At 33.5% G+C, this 16,356-nt stretch overlaps 1 protein-coding gene across 6 annotated transcripts in view; it reads right to left on the bottom strand.

Moving 5' to 3' along the window:
• Appl (amyloid-beta-like protein) overlaps positions 1-16,356 on the bottom strand; it is a 148,208-nt gene that overhangs the window by 82,891 nt on the left and 48,961 nt on the right. For all 6 annotated transcript variants that reach the window (XM_088243460.1, XM_088243462.1, XM_088243457.1 and 3 more), the window contains exon 3: positions 5,531-5,752. In XM_088243460.1, the coding sequence (XP_088099586.1) occupies positions 5,531-5,752 (222 nt within the window). The remainder of the gene's footprint in view (positions 1-5,530; positions 5,753-16,356) is intronic.

Here is a 16,356-nt window from a genome sequence, read left to right as displayed (position 1 = left end):
AATACGTAGGATATCGACATTTTTGAAACTGGATTGTGTAGGTTTAAGAAGTATATACAATATGCATTTGTATATTAATATTTTCATTTCAACAATATTTAAATTTTGTTAACTTACAATGCTAGTCTTAATTCGATGCACATTTTAATAGTATTTTATTTATTGTTTTTTTTTATTTTTATATTAATGAACGAATTTTTCACAAAAATTTAATTTTAATCAATTATATTGTTAATTAAATTTAAATGTGTATTTTATTAATGTTTCCATGTGCATATAAGATATATTTTATATTATTTAAATAAGTATTTTTTTACAATGATAAATTTTAATAATTTATATTGCTAATTTGATTTAAATACGTATTTTATTAGTATTTACACGTAATTGATGAAAAATAAGTAGTATTTTTTATAAGAATATTTCTATTACATACTATTTATAATTGTTTTTAAACCAAATAAATATGTACATATACTCATAAAAGGTGCTCCTTGGAAAATAATTTCGTCGTGATCGTAGAACGACGGATATGCGAAAAATGAGACATTAAGATTCTTATGAAAAGGTTATATAAAGGCTTTATGTTCAAGGTTTGAAATAAAAAATAAATATAACTAACCCAAGTATCAAATGATATACATTGTACTAATCAAATTGTGACACAAAGCGTCAAAAAAATTAATCCACTCTCATGTAAATTGAAGAAAATAACATGCGTCGTTGTTTTTCGATCATGACGAAGATTCGTAAGACTATGTTTTGCTCTTGAGTAACAAATCGCTAGTCCAAAGACACAGTGAGATAAACTCGAAATTTTCTAATTTTGAGATGCACATGCTGGTATTTTAATAAATTAAACAAATGAATGTTTTCAAATAATAAAATATTAAAGTTTAGATAGTTAAACTATGTATGAAATATAGTATTCATATTCTACTTCAAATAATTTAATCCGTTAGACCTCAAAGTCCGAGTATCGTAGAATAAATGTTTTCCAGAGATATCTCACTGTTGCTTTGGGCTTGCGAAATAACCAAATAACAATCATAACAAAGATTCGCCGCAACAGGAATATATCACGTACACGAATATTGATAAAAAGATGTGAAACGTATTTTGAAAATAATCGTATTTTCAAAATAAATATGGGTTTTGTGGAAAAATGTTTTCATTCATAATTTTTAAAAAAATTGTTAAAAAAGCCGTCTCCACAAAAACGTGACATGCTTAACTTTGACAAATGTGACGTCAAGATTCGTGACGACGTTCTATTTCAATGTAAAATGTGACAAACAAGGTTAAAAAATTAACCGTATCGTGACGTATTAGGGGCGTTGCCGATGAAATGAAACGTTTTCGCCGGAATTTAATATTACAAACATAAACATATTTTTCGTGCTGTATACTCGATAGTATTACCCTTATTTGATTTTAAATTGTTTAAAAAAGTGATATTACCCTATTGGCGATAAGTGTGAAAAAGAATCACAATTTTGTAAGAATGTTTTGTACTTGATAGCTACTGTAGTAGTTGGTGCTTTTGTCTACCATGCTTGACGCCATGGTAGGAAAACAAATAAAGAAAAATTATTGCTATTCATAAAACAATATAAAGGAATGAATTAAATGATCAAACACTATTTTCCATTAAGGTCGCGTGAAAATCGCAGTTAGAATGAATCGATGGCGAACGTTTATACTTAAAATAGAGTGCATTGCCATTTATGAATTATTTTATTAGAAATAAACCCAGACTTGTACATTATACAGGTACAAAATGCTCTCGTATATCTTCAGCAGCACGAATTCAAGAGTACGTGAACTATAAACAATGCACGTGGTCAGACTAGGTTCATTCGTTATTTAAATAATGCTAGAACGATAAAGCTTAGATTTTACGAATAATGTACGCAACGATAAATAAAAAATAAAGGAGACACCAAGATTTAAGAATATAATTAATTAAAAACCAACTGAAAATCTTTTTATTGATAACATATTTTATTGATTTATTATTATATAATATACATAAAATCATTATATACAAAGTTGCTTTGACTGTCTAACTTCTGTACGTTCGCGGAGACTGGACTGATGTGCACGTGCAAACCACGAGCCCACTGCGTGATATCGCATGATTGGCCCAATTCAAACCACGGCAAAAATCTACACGGCATGACAAAATACAATACGGTGGGTCGATATTTATTGTTTTACAATTATTGATTAATTGAATGCCCGGCAAACGCAATAACCAATACACCACGAGACTGACTAATCTCCAGTCGATTTCCATTAGCAGGATTTTTACCTGAGAGTACTCGCCAAAATTAAATAATGATTTTGATAAAATTATTATTTAAATCTCGTTTCTTAAGTTTGTTTGAATTATTTGAATCGGATTGTGGTTCCGTGGCTAGTGTTGCGGACTCGGGGATCAGAGGTCCGAGGTTCGAGAACCCAACTCGACCCCAACTTGATTTCCTTTTTCTGATAGTGAGTTATTTGCAACTCATTGAAAATGGTCACCAAAATTGAAATATTTGGGTAAATTATAAGAATGGTAAAATATATATTTTTTAATAATATATTAACTAAGGCTTTTTTATTGATATTTTTATTTAAGTCGTTGGCGATGGAGTTTTACAAAAAAACATAAATATTCTCAAAATTAAATAGATACTAAAGAATCTTATAAATGTCAATCCACTATAATTTTACAATGCCGTTGAGATTAAGATGCTACGTGTAAAATAGACTATTCTCCGTCGGGTACCACACGACTGGTTTGCTTATTTGGAAATTCTTGCAATAATGAACAGACAGTAGGGCTATTTACTCCGTTCTAAGTCAATCAAAATATTAAAACAGTGATCAATACAACTAAAAAACAAATTAAAAACAATATTTTAAGAAAAAATAAACATATTAAAAAAACATTGTAAAAAAAACACACTACAAAGTGATTGAACAAAATTAAACTAACAAAAATATAGATTTATGTACCAGTGTCATTTGTCAGGTGAGTTTAAAATTAACTACAAATTCCAATAGAGATGGAGAACATTTTAGATAAGGGCACGCATTTGCAAGGCCTGTCATTGGCTGGTTTAAATAGTTACTTTACACACTGTGTAACATTTACTATTTTGCCTACGTTTAAACATCCATATTTCCTTAACTCTTCCCTCTGTTGATTTTAGTGTCATAAAGAAGCTAAAACCTTTATGGTTGTGAAGAGATTCATCTGATTGAATTATTTCACATACTAAGCAAGGCCTAAAAACAATTTTCCAATTTTTATACAAACAGACAATGTGCAAAGTGGCTACATAAACCGTGGCCGGTATTCTGAACGCAAAAGCGCGCGTAGAAACGCATGTTTAACGCGTGTATACGCACTAAACACACGCTAACAGAGCGATCTCTTCGCGCGCAATTTCATTCAGAATGCCAGCCCTACTCTTTAAATACATGCGAACACGTACGGTGTTTGAGTAATAAAAACTTTTCTGAATTTGCTTATCACCTCATAGAAAATAATCACACGTTTGACAATTATAATTCATGAATAGTATATTACTATACAGGGTGTTCTTTAAACCCTGTCACATCCGAAACCACGATAATCAGTATGGGCAAGAAGACATATATGCATATTTTAAAAAATATTTAGGACAAAGAAAAATCTTAAAAATAAAATATTTAAAAAAACAAATGGTTGATTACTTCTGCAGGGGAGAAGTGAGGGGAGCGCGGCGCAGTGTTAGACTCCTCCCTTCTCCCTCCTCGTTTCACCCCTGCAGAAGTAAGCAACCATTTGCTTTTTTTATATTTTATTTTTTTAAATTTTATTAATTCTAAAAAAGAAAATCAATTTGCCAATATGTCTTCTTGCTCATACTGATCATTGTGGTTTCGGATGTGACAGGGTTTAAAGAACACTCTGTATATTATATGTTTTGTTTTTAAAATTATTTTTAGACATTTATTTTGTTTATTATTTAAGGTATAACTAGATGTTCAAATTATTTGTACAACTATCTTAAATAAATACAACAATACAAAAAGCTGTCAACAAAAAACTTTCTTCTTGTTGTTTGGTAAGATTAAAAATATTTAAGCCTTGTCAAAAGAACAGTCATGTTCAAAAACCAGTCGGGATATTGAATTTATTTAAGTGATTTTACACGAACTAATACGTAGTTATATTATTTAACATGTAAAATCATAAGTTAGTTCTTCAAATATGAATATTATCGATCTAACTTAGTTAGGATTTCACGATGTTTTCTTTGTTTTGTCGCAGAGAATTCTAGGCGCTAAATACAAAATGGTAAAAACAGTCCCTCGCGAAAATCTTTATCTTTCTGTGTTAAGGGGTGAACGCAGTGTGGATGTGAGGGTTGTGGGCGAGAGGCGGAATTAGGGATGGGCGTGCCTCAACAGTTACTCAACGTGACGAAGGTTGGACCCTTGGCTTAGTACAGAAGAGAGAATTCTTCACACGATATCGTGATGTAATGTAATAGGAACGGTAGCCTCAGGTGAAAAATTAGAAGGAAATTTGTCAGCGAGATCGACAAATACAGCGGCCAAATTATCATCAGTGTGTTCATTATTACGGGCTAAACATGCCCCATTTTATTTACGGAATCGGCATTTACTTTATAAAGCTTCATTATAAACTAGTTTTGTTTGTGATAAGAAGTAGTAAATTTAGTAATTTGATCGTAAAATTAGAGTATTAAGAAAAAAAGATTTAATATTTTTGTGGCGATTAATTATAATATTAAAATTTAAGTAAAACATTGTTTATTTTATTACCGAACGGTTTTTAAACTGCTACACGCTACTTCATGGTGGTATAACTTACAAATGAATCTATAAAAGAGCACGCGAAACCGGTCGGTAATTAAATAAATAAGTAGTTAAAACCAAAGTGTTTTATTATAATTTTAATTATTACAGTAAATTTATGCATGTTTAAAATGATAATATTATATGAACAAATTAAAACAGAGATGGGAAACATTTTAAAGAAAGGTATAATAAAAGTTAAGTGGTTTACAGGGCCTGTCATTACCCGGTGTCCTGGTAATTTAACATTTGCGCAATATTAAATACATCAATAAAATAATTATCTCAATATAAAAATCAAAAAGGTTTCTGGCAGAAGTTGGTAGCTACAAATTTTCCGCGCGCTGTGTTGGGGGTAATAATTGTTCCGTGGAGATATCCCACCCGTTTATTTCGGTGACAATGTTTCAGAACAGTGTTTTGTTTTACAAATTGCTGTTTACACGTGGAAAATGGTCGAGTCCTGGGACAAAATAATATTGTGTTGTTCACGTGTAAACGGCCTTTAAGAGAGGCGATGGAAGACCTCAAAAGAGATGGACCGAAAATATAGCCGCCTTTGAGGCAGAAATGTCTATAAAAAGCAAACACCTGAGAAAGATGGAAAGGTATGAAAAAGGCCTATAACCAGCAGTGGAGTGAAGAATAATCTGTGAGTGGCACTTACCCTTGAAGTGTTTGGGACAGCAGACGAACTCGACCCCCGAGAAGAGGCTGATGCCGCAGGGGAGCAGCATGGCGAAGCTCCGGAGCTGGAGCCCCCTCTCCTGGCAAGCCCGACCCGCCGTGACGTTCCAGCGCCCGAACTGCCAGCAGTGGCTCTGGTTGTGGATGTGGTCGAACAGGCAGCTCTCCGGCACCAGGAGCGCGTCAGACTGGAAGGGACCTTCTGTGTGGAAAGATACAAGTGTTAGGGGTTGTTGCGCCATTACTTGGAGATGAAGGTGGTCTTGGAATGAACTTGGAAATCTTTATAAATAATTTGAAAAAAAAATCATCGTCATCGTTTATTTATCAGTACTCAGTGGTGCAAAAGGCACTACATTCCTACTCTAATTGCAAGTATTTTGATCATGTTTGTTACATGGAAGGGATACAGAAATATAAAAAAATGATCAATAATAAAATATCTAATTTTGGAACAAATGAAAATGATCGGGTTTTTTCGTAAGTTCCTGCCTTTACTTCTCATGGTATTAATTAGAGGTTTCAATCATCGTTTACCATAAATATTTACCTATCTATCCATACAGAATTGACAGTTCTTTCATCAGTAACATTGCTCCTGTTAGAATGACGCAAAGTGATGATTATAACATCTGACCCTTAATAGTGTTTTGAACGAAAATACTTTTTGGATATTGATCAATGTTAACTTATGCGTCACCGTTTGACTAATTATTTAGAAATTTATTTTAATTTTATCAACAGGGTGACCCAGCACCGATGTGTGGATCCGTAATCCTATCAGTACATTAGACCCAAGACGTTTTGTGTTCTGAGCGTGTCATGTTACGACGCTAACTCAATTTACATTATCGGAACATGGTTCCTTGTGGGTTCGTTAGTACACAAACTAGAAGGAAAACTCAAATTACCAGCGAATATGATACTATCGACCTTATCCCCTCATACAACGCCAAATATTATGAGCACTATACATTCATAATATCTTTTAAATTAATAAAAATAGAATTAATAGAATTAATAAAAAAAATATCTTGCGGCTCGTGTATCTGATAAGATTTGATAGAGCAGTATGTGTGTATTTATGCTAGAGCCTCTGCACAGCAGGCTTATTCTGTCACAATTTCGTTTCGTAAGTTCGTTCGTTCGTCCGTCCTCATTCTAACGCAATCAAACCCGCTCTCGTTCCCTCTCATACGATACGAATGATTTTACGAAACGAATTAGATACAGCATAAGGCCACTGGCTGCGTTAGATTTCTCGTCTACTATATCGATTAATCAAATAAAATTCCTCTAACAGAAAAAAATATGAAAGTAATGAATTTTAATACATATTACACGAGGTTATATTTTATCGTCCTTCGTTCGACGGGATCGTAAAGTGGGTATAAATACGCGAAGCTTACGAACATGGCACGGTTCTCTCTCTCTTCGCCTTGTGAGCAATGTGCTCTCACCCGACCGAGCGAGGCCTTTGATGGAAATTATTATATGAACCAGATTTGAAAGGAGGGTACCATCACAGAATAACAAACTTCTTGGGGGATACGAAAAATTGACGAAAATTTAATGCTCGATAAATGATGGGTATGATATTTTTTTGGTTCCCAATCTCTCCAAAAACATGCTAATAAAACGATCATACATTTATATACACCGAACGGTTTGATGTCAATTGGCCGATATAAATTATAATCAACGAATGCATGTGCATTAGCTTATTAATGTGGTTCAGATTTATTTATTGAATTTGATATGTAAAATATTTTAAAATGGCGTCTTGTGGCTATTTCAACAAGAAATTCATCCATTAGATGAATAAAAATGTCGTAGCTTTGTTAAATTTACGATTAAGAAAACCCTAAAGTAATATAAACGTAATCATCTCAATAATATAAATTGTAAATGTACAATATTGGAAAATGTCACTAGTGTAAAATATTTGGGTTTGAAAATAGATAAATTTATGAGATGGAACCTACAAACTGAAGAAATCTCTAATAAAATAAAACGTTTGATTAATTTTTTCATACCTTTAAGAAGGATTAAGGATTAAAGAACTAAAATAATTGTACTATGGATTGGTAAATTCAATACTGACGTATGGTCTGATTGGCTGGGGAAGCTGCACTAAAACGACTGTGGCTTTAGCAGCTATAGCTCAAAAATCAGTGATAAGAGTTATGTTAAAAAAACCATACCGATACCCGAGTGATACCTCTTCAAAGAATTTCAAGTGCTGGATATTCTTAGTTTATATATTAGTTTTTTATCATGTAACTGTTGTAATTGGCTTAGGCCGTATTTATAATAAATGAAATAAAATAAATTATTAATAGTTTTTTATAAAATTTTATCCGGTTAGATGGATGCTCAAGATATTTTATTCCAAATTAACATCAATGTTCCGAATCGCGCCACTCGTACCAACATTTTATTTGCTGTGGGAAATTATAGAATCAACACTGGCTTCTTGTCGCCTATGCCAAGAATGCTTAGGCTTTACAATGAAGTCTCCGAAGACAGCTCGGTCGATGTATTACGACAGCGAAGAGTTATTCGAAAGAAAAATAATAAGCTCACTTTTTGAAAGATTAAATTTACCGACAAGGCAATAATGTCTCGTCTCTTGTCACTCTGATAATAATTACAATTTTATTTATTTTCTTATATTAAATTGTTTACTATATGTTTTTTAAAAACCTTGATTAGCATAAAAAACAATACGTGCAATAAAAAAATGGAACATTTAAGATAGAACTTGCCAAAAAAGAGTCTGTCTCTTGTGTTTGGCAAGTTTACAAAATAATGTGAAAAAGAAACGAAAAATGCAAAACAAAATAATATCATAAAAAAATTAAACAAATTTGAAAATTGAGAACATTTGACACAAAAGAAAAATAGAAACTCAAAATGTATTTATTTGCAAAGGCACATATTATACAAATATCATTATTAAAAAAAAAAGTCAATGTTAATTATGCCAGAAAGCTTTAATCTATCCTTAAATTTTCCGTAATTTATTTCTTGACGTAGATTTTGTGGAAAATTATTGAAAAGCTTCCGTCCAATAAAGTATAATGATGTTTGGCCGTAGTAGTTTTAATTCTCTGTAGAGCGAGGCATCCTGTTCTTAACCTTCCCGTAATATTTTTTTCTAAATTATGTTATAGCTTAATTTTAAAATGTATTGTTTAAAGTGTGTTTTTTTAATTAAAATTATATGTTAATATACGTATGGAAAAAAAAACTAATAAAAATAATAAAATACGGTCCGGTGGAAGGCTCTTCTTATGCACCTGAAGCATACAACACTTTCCGTAGATATCCTCCACTCTTAAAACATTAAATTTCTTGAACAGTTCGGTAGTTGAGAAGAAGGATGGTTTATATAGTATTATTTTAATTTTAAAAAAAATTAAGACAATTTAAGGGTCTAAGATGAGCGTTTAAAGCCCCTTCCCATCTAACTATTGCTTATTGAATGATTGACTGTACTAGACCATTATATACAATCTTCAATTGATCCGTCGATTAAATAACTCTAAGCTTTAAAAATATATGTAACTTATGTTTTGATCATGCTTTTTATATCTTAATTTAATTTACTTTTTAAATACTTGTTTATATACCAATCTATAAGGATTAATCTAATTACCCGTCGATTGGTTCAAACAAATCAAAAAATTCAACACAAGTACAACTCACCAACGATGATAATACTATGAAGCTAAACTGAGGTTTCAGAGCTGCTCTCTTATGGACAAAGTTCCCAATAAACGTACAATATTTGTCACAAGTATTTAGGGTTGTCTAACCCTTAACCTCCCGCGGGCCCAATTCGTGGAAGGGCTCCGCAGAGCTTCGCGTTGAACGCCAACGTTCGACCGATGTACGGACACGACATTACAGGCAGGAGGACATCCTACCTCCTACCCTCCCGCACACACACCCCTAATACTGGCCGCCAGCAGCAATCAATGCCGTTAGCGAGGGGGTCACTGGAGTGAGTCATGTCGACCGCAAAACGCGCCGGGACAAACAGAAATTTACATTTCCATTCGGCGAATGTAAAAAATCGATTTGAAACCTGAGTAGCCAATAATTGGAAACGAAATAATAGGCTTTTATTGACAAATCGAATTGGAATCCCATTGTTATGATTACATACGATTTTTAATTTATATACGCACCTCGATGAAATTGTTTGTATGATTTGTACTGCTGCGAGACATTACATAGATTTGGGGGCATTGGAAGCAAAGATAGCCACCTCCAAAAAAATATTTTTTTGGTTTTGATGTCATTCTATAGCTTATCAACTTTATTTTTATAAAAATCGTGAGTTGAGTTGCAAACGTAGTTTAAAATCATACTTCTGATTGTTTGAAAATAGTGTTAAGCAAACATAGCAATATCCATCAGCCATGTTATTCGACCAATGACAGGCTTGAGAATTAAATTTTCAAAATGGCCGTACCATACAAATATCAAGAAAGTTTTTTGAATTCGTGTTTCTATTAAAGCTCATTTATTAGCATCTTCAGGTTTCAGTTCAGTGAAAATAACACTTCTAACATGAAGACTCTCTTTGGCATTAGGGTAGCAGTTTTTGTTATTTTTCTCGAAAACACCAAAACGGGAGTTTGCTATCTTTGCTTCTAATGCCCTCATATTTATATGTAGTACTATTAAGTCGGCCACGTGGTCAGCGCGTTAGCCTGCCATGCAAGAGGTCTCGGGTTCGATTCCCGACATGGTTGATGTGAAATATTTATTTAAATGGGTGTTTTCACACTAGAATCTTTCATAGTCCCTGGACTGGTACCTGAAGCGTAAGACTAATCAGCTTACCTTCATGTAACAAAAATGATCAAGATACGACATTAGGTGCGGAAAGGGAACGATGATGACGATGAAGCGTGTTATCTAGATGTTTATTGAAATTTATGTTTGTGTAATAATTTATATTTGTAGTATTTTTTTATAATATGCATGCTTCCACTTTCCATTATGTTGTATCCCAACTCAACACATGGCTTTTGGACTCATAGAGTTAGGGATAAGTTATTTTTTTTTGTAATATATATCTTTATATGAATGAATTTTTAAACATCCATCTAGATGGTGTTGATAAACACCTTTCTTTAACACGTATAGAATAATAAACGTTGTATTTATTAGCACACAATACTAGTTTTTTATTTTGCATGTTAAAAATATGAATAATAAATGAGAAAAATAACTGAATTAAAGTATGGAAAATGTCTACAAATCTCTTTAAATGAATAATAATACTACGCACAATACACAATGAGGAAGTTCGGTGGTTTTTTTATTTGTTCATAGACTATGAAACTGAGCCAATTTTTTTTTCTTCAATTTCTATATCTATTATATCGTATTATTAGCTAAATATATTGCTATGACAACGATTGTAACAAATACCATAGCAATATATTTTGGTCCTTTTCACAAAATGGTGTACATAACAAAAAATAACTTATTTTATTGTTTGTTTTGTACACCATTTTGTGCAAAAAACATAAATTATATTGTTATGAATTTATTACAATAATATAGTGTTAAGTTTCCGAAAACCCAGTTTTGTAAAATTTCCATTGAAAATAAGCGTAAAAATGGCATTTCTCAATAAAAAAATGATAAAATACCACCTGTAGATAATTAGTTTCATATTTTCTTTAAGAATCACCTTAAAAAACAAATATTTCATAAATCAATCCTTTGCCATACTTAATGGTGCATAGGGCACTGCATTGGTACATCAATCGCAGCGTATCTTGATCATTTATTGATTACACGGAGGTAAAGTGATCAGTCTTATGATTCAGGTGCCATTCCAGGGACTATGAAATATTCAAGTGTAAGAACACAGTTTCAAATAAATATTTCATGTCAATCATGTCAGGGATCGACCCGAGACCACATGCATGGTAGGCAAAAGCGCTGACCACTACACCATGAGGCGGGCTGAAATATAATATCTGTTAAAAATGAAATTGATAAATGCTAAGATAAATTTAAGTGTGGTGTACTAAGGCATCTAATTGTCAGCAGTGCATCTTTGGAAATCTAGACAATGCAAAAGTTTGGTTGCGATTGACGTTAAAATTAATTTCTAACAATGGTTTTATTGTACATCAATAAGTTAATATTGATGTAAGTATAAATACATAATATATTAAAAACCGTCTTTCTAATAAGATAAAAAATGATACGTCAATCCTGAAACCACTCTCATTTACGCGTTTGTCTAATAATTATATAAAAAATAAAAAGTTGAGCGGGAATATTGCGTTCATAAAACAAAACAATACAAATCAAAATGGACACAAAGTCATTGAAACAATATGCATCATATCTCCATTCGGTTAATACATATGGGCATCAACCATCTTCCAGGAATAAGCAAGCAGCCTGTTAGCCTCACGTGCAGCGGTAAATACCTACAATTTACGAAAGCTATCCTTCGCATATTTTTCCTTTTTTTGCTATCCATAGTGTTGAAACGGTGCTTTATTTGTTTAATTTTTCATTATTTACTTTTCAGCATGAAGGCTTGACAAATTAAATATCCTGCTCAATGTTTATTTTTGCAAATATTTTCATTTTAAGTTTAAAGAATTGCACTCGTCCATGCGCTCTGTAGCTGCAGGATGATCGGTAATCTAGCTTAAATTGGTAAATGTTATCAAATACATACATTTTGTAAATGGGGATCAGAATTCCAACCGTCCATGCGTTCAGTGCAGCAAGACTTTCTGTAATATAGCTTCTATTTTTATAAATTAGCTCTGTAGCTATAAGACGTGCTAATCTAGGTCCTATATGTTATAATTGTAATATATAATAATTGGGACGAGGAACTAGAATCCCAACCGTCCATGAGCTCTGTAGCTGTAAGAAGTGCTGGGATATTTTTTTATTGTATAGCGCCCTTGAGGTGATTTTCGCAAAAAAAGCGTAATGTAAGTTATAAAATAAAATAATAATATAATAAAGAAAGGAAATGATGCAGATACTCGATAGCGTCAAAGCTCACCAAAAATTCGTCGACATTTGCAGCAACGCCATATAAAATATTTAAGCGCAATTTTGAAAAGTTTTATACAAAACTTGTATCAAACATACGAGAATAATAATCAACTTTGCTTAAATTTAGCAAATCCACGGTAAAATTGTATTCGTTACAATAGCCATAAATTGCGAAATAAACATGTTCCTCGCCCCTCCTGAAGGGTTGAATAGGGGATTCGGTGGATGGACAGAAAGGATTTCATGGCAAACGCATATGATTCGTAGAAAGGGGTTAAATTGACGGAGATCGCAACTTCCTGATAATAAATAATGCTGCAAAAGTAATGAACAATACGAGAAAATGAAAACAGACTCGACGTGGCAAGTCATGATTCTGAATATAAGTTAGTTGTGCATGAATACTACACAATGTACCTACCTCAACATAATATTATGTTCAACAAGGGGGAAATTTAGCTGTCACCCTGCCGACTGCATCCGGTACGCAAAGTATTTAGGGAGAAACTGAGAAATTCTATACATTTTCGATTGAAAGTCAATATGTTTTATATGCATAAATAAATATTATTATTTATGTTAAAAGCATTAACTAGGTGGTTAAATGTTAGTAAATATTAGTATTTAACCAATTACCTACTTTTATGTCTACCGGTTACGAGACGTACTCGCCTCTTCGTCAGAACACTCACTACACAAACATTGTAAAAAAATGTTACAGAGATATAAGGAATATTACTTGTGTCTTTTCAATACCAAGATAATGAATAGAAAATTTCAAGTATTACAACAAAGGTAAAAATTATTTTAATGAAGGATTTTGAAAATCTGGGCGTTTACAGGCTGGTTTAGGTAGCCATTTTACACAGTATACAACTATGATTGAACACCCCTATTTCTTTAATTCTTCCACCTGTTGATTTCTGTTAAGTAAAAGGGCTGAAATCTTTATTTATGAGGGTAAGATTCATCTTACTGAATTATTTCACCCACTAGGCAATGACCTAAAAAATCTTAGAAAGTTTCGTTTTGGGGTCGAAAATAAAACATTTTAATATAATTTTTAAAGTTGGCACAAATAATAATAAAACCCAAGTAATTCCATTCATATTACCCTGTTTTTCTTCAGTTATATAATTCGATTGATCGCACATGATTCGCTTTAGCCGGGGGGTGGGGATTTCTAGGTAGCGTTTCCATCATAGTAGCGTATTTATTATTCCATTTGTGTCCCAGTGCGTACTTTGGCGAGGCTTTCGACAAAAACAGCCCCAGTTCCCATTTAAAGGCTGTCATTCCCGCCAGTAAACATTTTTTGCGGCGCGTAATTAAGTTTTTGTCGGCTCCTGAGCGTGCTCCGGGAGTAGAGCGGCGGTACTGAAAGGGTTAATAATTAAAAGCTGCCTTAGCTGTGTTTTGAAAGGGCTGAAGATGTATCTCCAACTTTTAATTGTGCCCGGCGTTAAAACCTGGCAATGGTTCGCTATGCGCCTTTATGGAAAATCTCACTTGGAGCTTAAACACAATATTACTACCGCTATCTCAGTAAATTCTGAGAATTATTCAGATAACTACCCCCTCAATTTATTACTCGCAGAATTTGAACGGAATTTTAATTATTTTATTACTACTACTACTATTACCATCACACCACTTTCCATTAGGGGTAGGCAGAGAGAATGGACCACCTCACACATTTATCCTGGAATACATTTCCAGTTTCTTCCACATTCATACATATTGTCATACATGCCCTTCGGTTCTGCCTGCTTTTGACATGACCAGACTTAAGATTTTGGTTTATCTTACTATGCCACGTCTTCCTTGGTCGCCCTCGTCCCAAGTTACCGTTCATTCTTGCCATATATACCTGTTTTACCATTTTTTCGTAATCCATTCATTCTACATGACTTAACCATCTCAGAGACCCTTTCATAATTTTATCAATTATACCTGACTCAGATTTACACGCTCGCCTGATTTCATCATTCGAAACCCTGTCATACATTGATTTACCACACATTCGACCGCGTTCATCCTTCCTCTGCCAGTTCCATGTTTCACTTCCATACAGAAACGTTCGGACTAAAACTTGATTGACATATTTTTATTGGCAATTACTGTGCTTATTGCACCGTTTATTTTGTTGCCCGCATTTACTATCTTTCCAACATCGTTTTCTACTCTTACATCTCTTAAAAACATGCTTCCCAGATACAAAAATTCTTCTTCTTGTTCGAGACAAAGGATGTTAACAATTAAAATGCAATCAGTAACCTCACTTAATCTTTAAAAAAGCATCACTTTGTCTTACTTTCGTTCATTACCAATTCGCTCTCCAGGAATACATCATCCTAGTGATGCAACAGACCTTTGCTTCTGCTTCCTCAACAGCGTAAGTTCTGCACGTTTTTTGACATCCGCTGTTTCTGTTTCTGCAACTTTTATAACGGAAATGTGAACAAAATTTTACGCGCGGGAGGGGTGATCCAGGCGTTCCAGCTAACCACAAGCGAGCCGGGGCGTGCTTTTGGCACTTGTCGCAGTGCGTTTGTTTACATACTTTTTTACTTCATTATATGCCGTGACGTGAATGTAAGCTCGTAAGATTTTCTGTTCTTGTTTGTTTCAGTAATTACTTTGTGTCGCGTGTGTAACTTACGTGCAATTATGAAACCAGAAACAAGTACTGTTTAGAATTATTTCGTTGAAATTGACGATCTAACAGCCGGATGTAAACTATGTGACTAAATATACCGAAAAAGCTGCACAACTACCGATTTAAAGTCATTTTAAAGCGATACAGGGCGAGGAATTTGAGAAGTAAGATGAAGCTAAAAAACAATATGATGATACATTTTAAAGACTATTTGTTGCAAATCCTTCTTGCTGCTTGCTAAAAAAAAAAAAACTGCACCATCAGCGTACAACAAGCAGCTTACTGAAAAATTATCCATTTTCGCTCTAATACCCATACATTCTATCTCTTTAATACAGTTGTCCATGTATAGATGCAACAAAATGTTACAAAACTGAAGCACGAACGTAGCGGCTATGATGTGCTGAACTGACTTCACATGGACTACATGCAGGAACTGAGTTGCAGCACGACTGGGTCGACATGCTTGGGCAGACCTGTTGGATTGACTGTTCGGGCTGGCTGGGTGTTACCACGCCCTGTGATCTCTTTATAGGCCATGTTCCTTTGTTCTTCTCGTCTCTATGGTAGGAACGAAGTTTGTAACGAATTTAATGTACTGAAGTACGTTGATATGATGAAGACGGACGTTTTGCGTACAAGACTGTTAGACTTGCAAAATATGTTTTATTGTTTTCAATATAAAATAATAACTTGCTTTATTGGTCGTTGGTCTTTATTTTAAGTGAAATCACCACACTCGTGTGTGTCATTAATTAATGAACTATGATCCTCACATATATTTTACACGACTGAAGGAAGAACTTTACTTGTAAAATTAAGTAAAGCTCCTCATTATTTTACGATAACCCAAGGCGCGAAAAGAACGCTAAAAACAAATACATCATTCCCCTTTCTGCACTTAATGGTGCATAAGGCACTGAATTGGTACACCAATCGCAGTGTATCTTTTTTTTTTTTTTCGATGAAGATAAAATGATCAGTCTTACGCTTCAGGTACCAGTGTGAAAACACCCTTTTAAATAAATATTTCATATCAACCATGTCGGGAATCGCACCCGAGACCTCTTGCTTGGTAGGCAAACGCG

The sequence above is a fragment of the Micrasema longulum genome, unplaced genomic scaffold, assembly GCF_059751315.1.
Source record: "Micrasema longulum isolate JH-2025_06_02 unplaced genomic scaffold, ASM5975131v1 h1tg000212l, whole genome shotgun sequence".
NCBI lineage: Eukaryota > Metazoa > Arthropoda > Insecta > Trichoptera > Brachycentridae > Micrasema > Micrasema longulum.
Note: the sequence above shows the minus strand (reverse complement) of the source record. Positions and strands in the feature narration are given on the sequence as shown.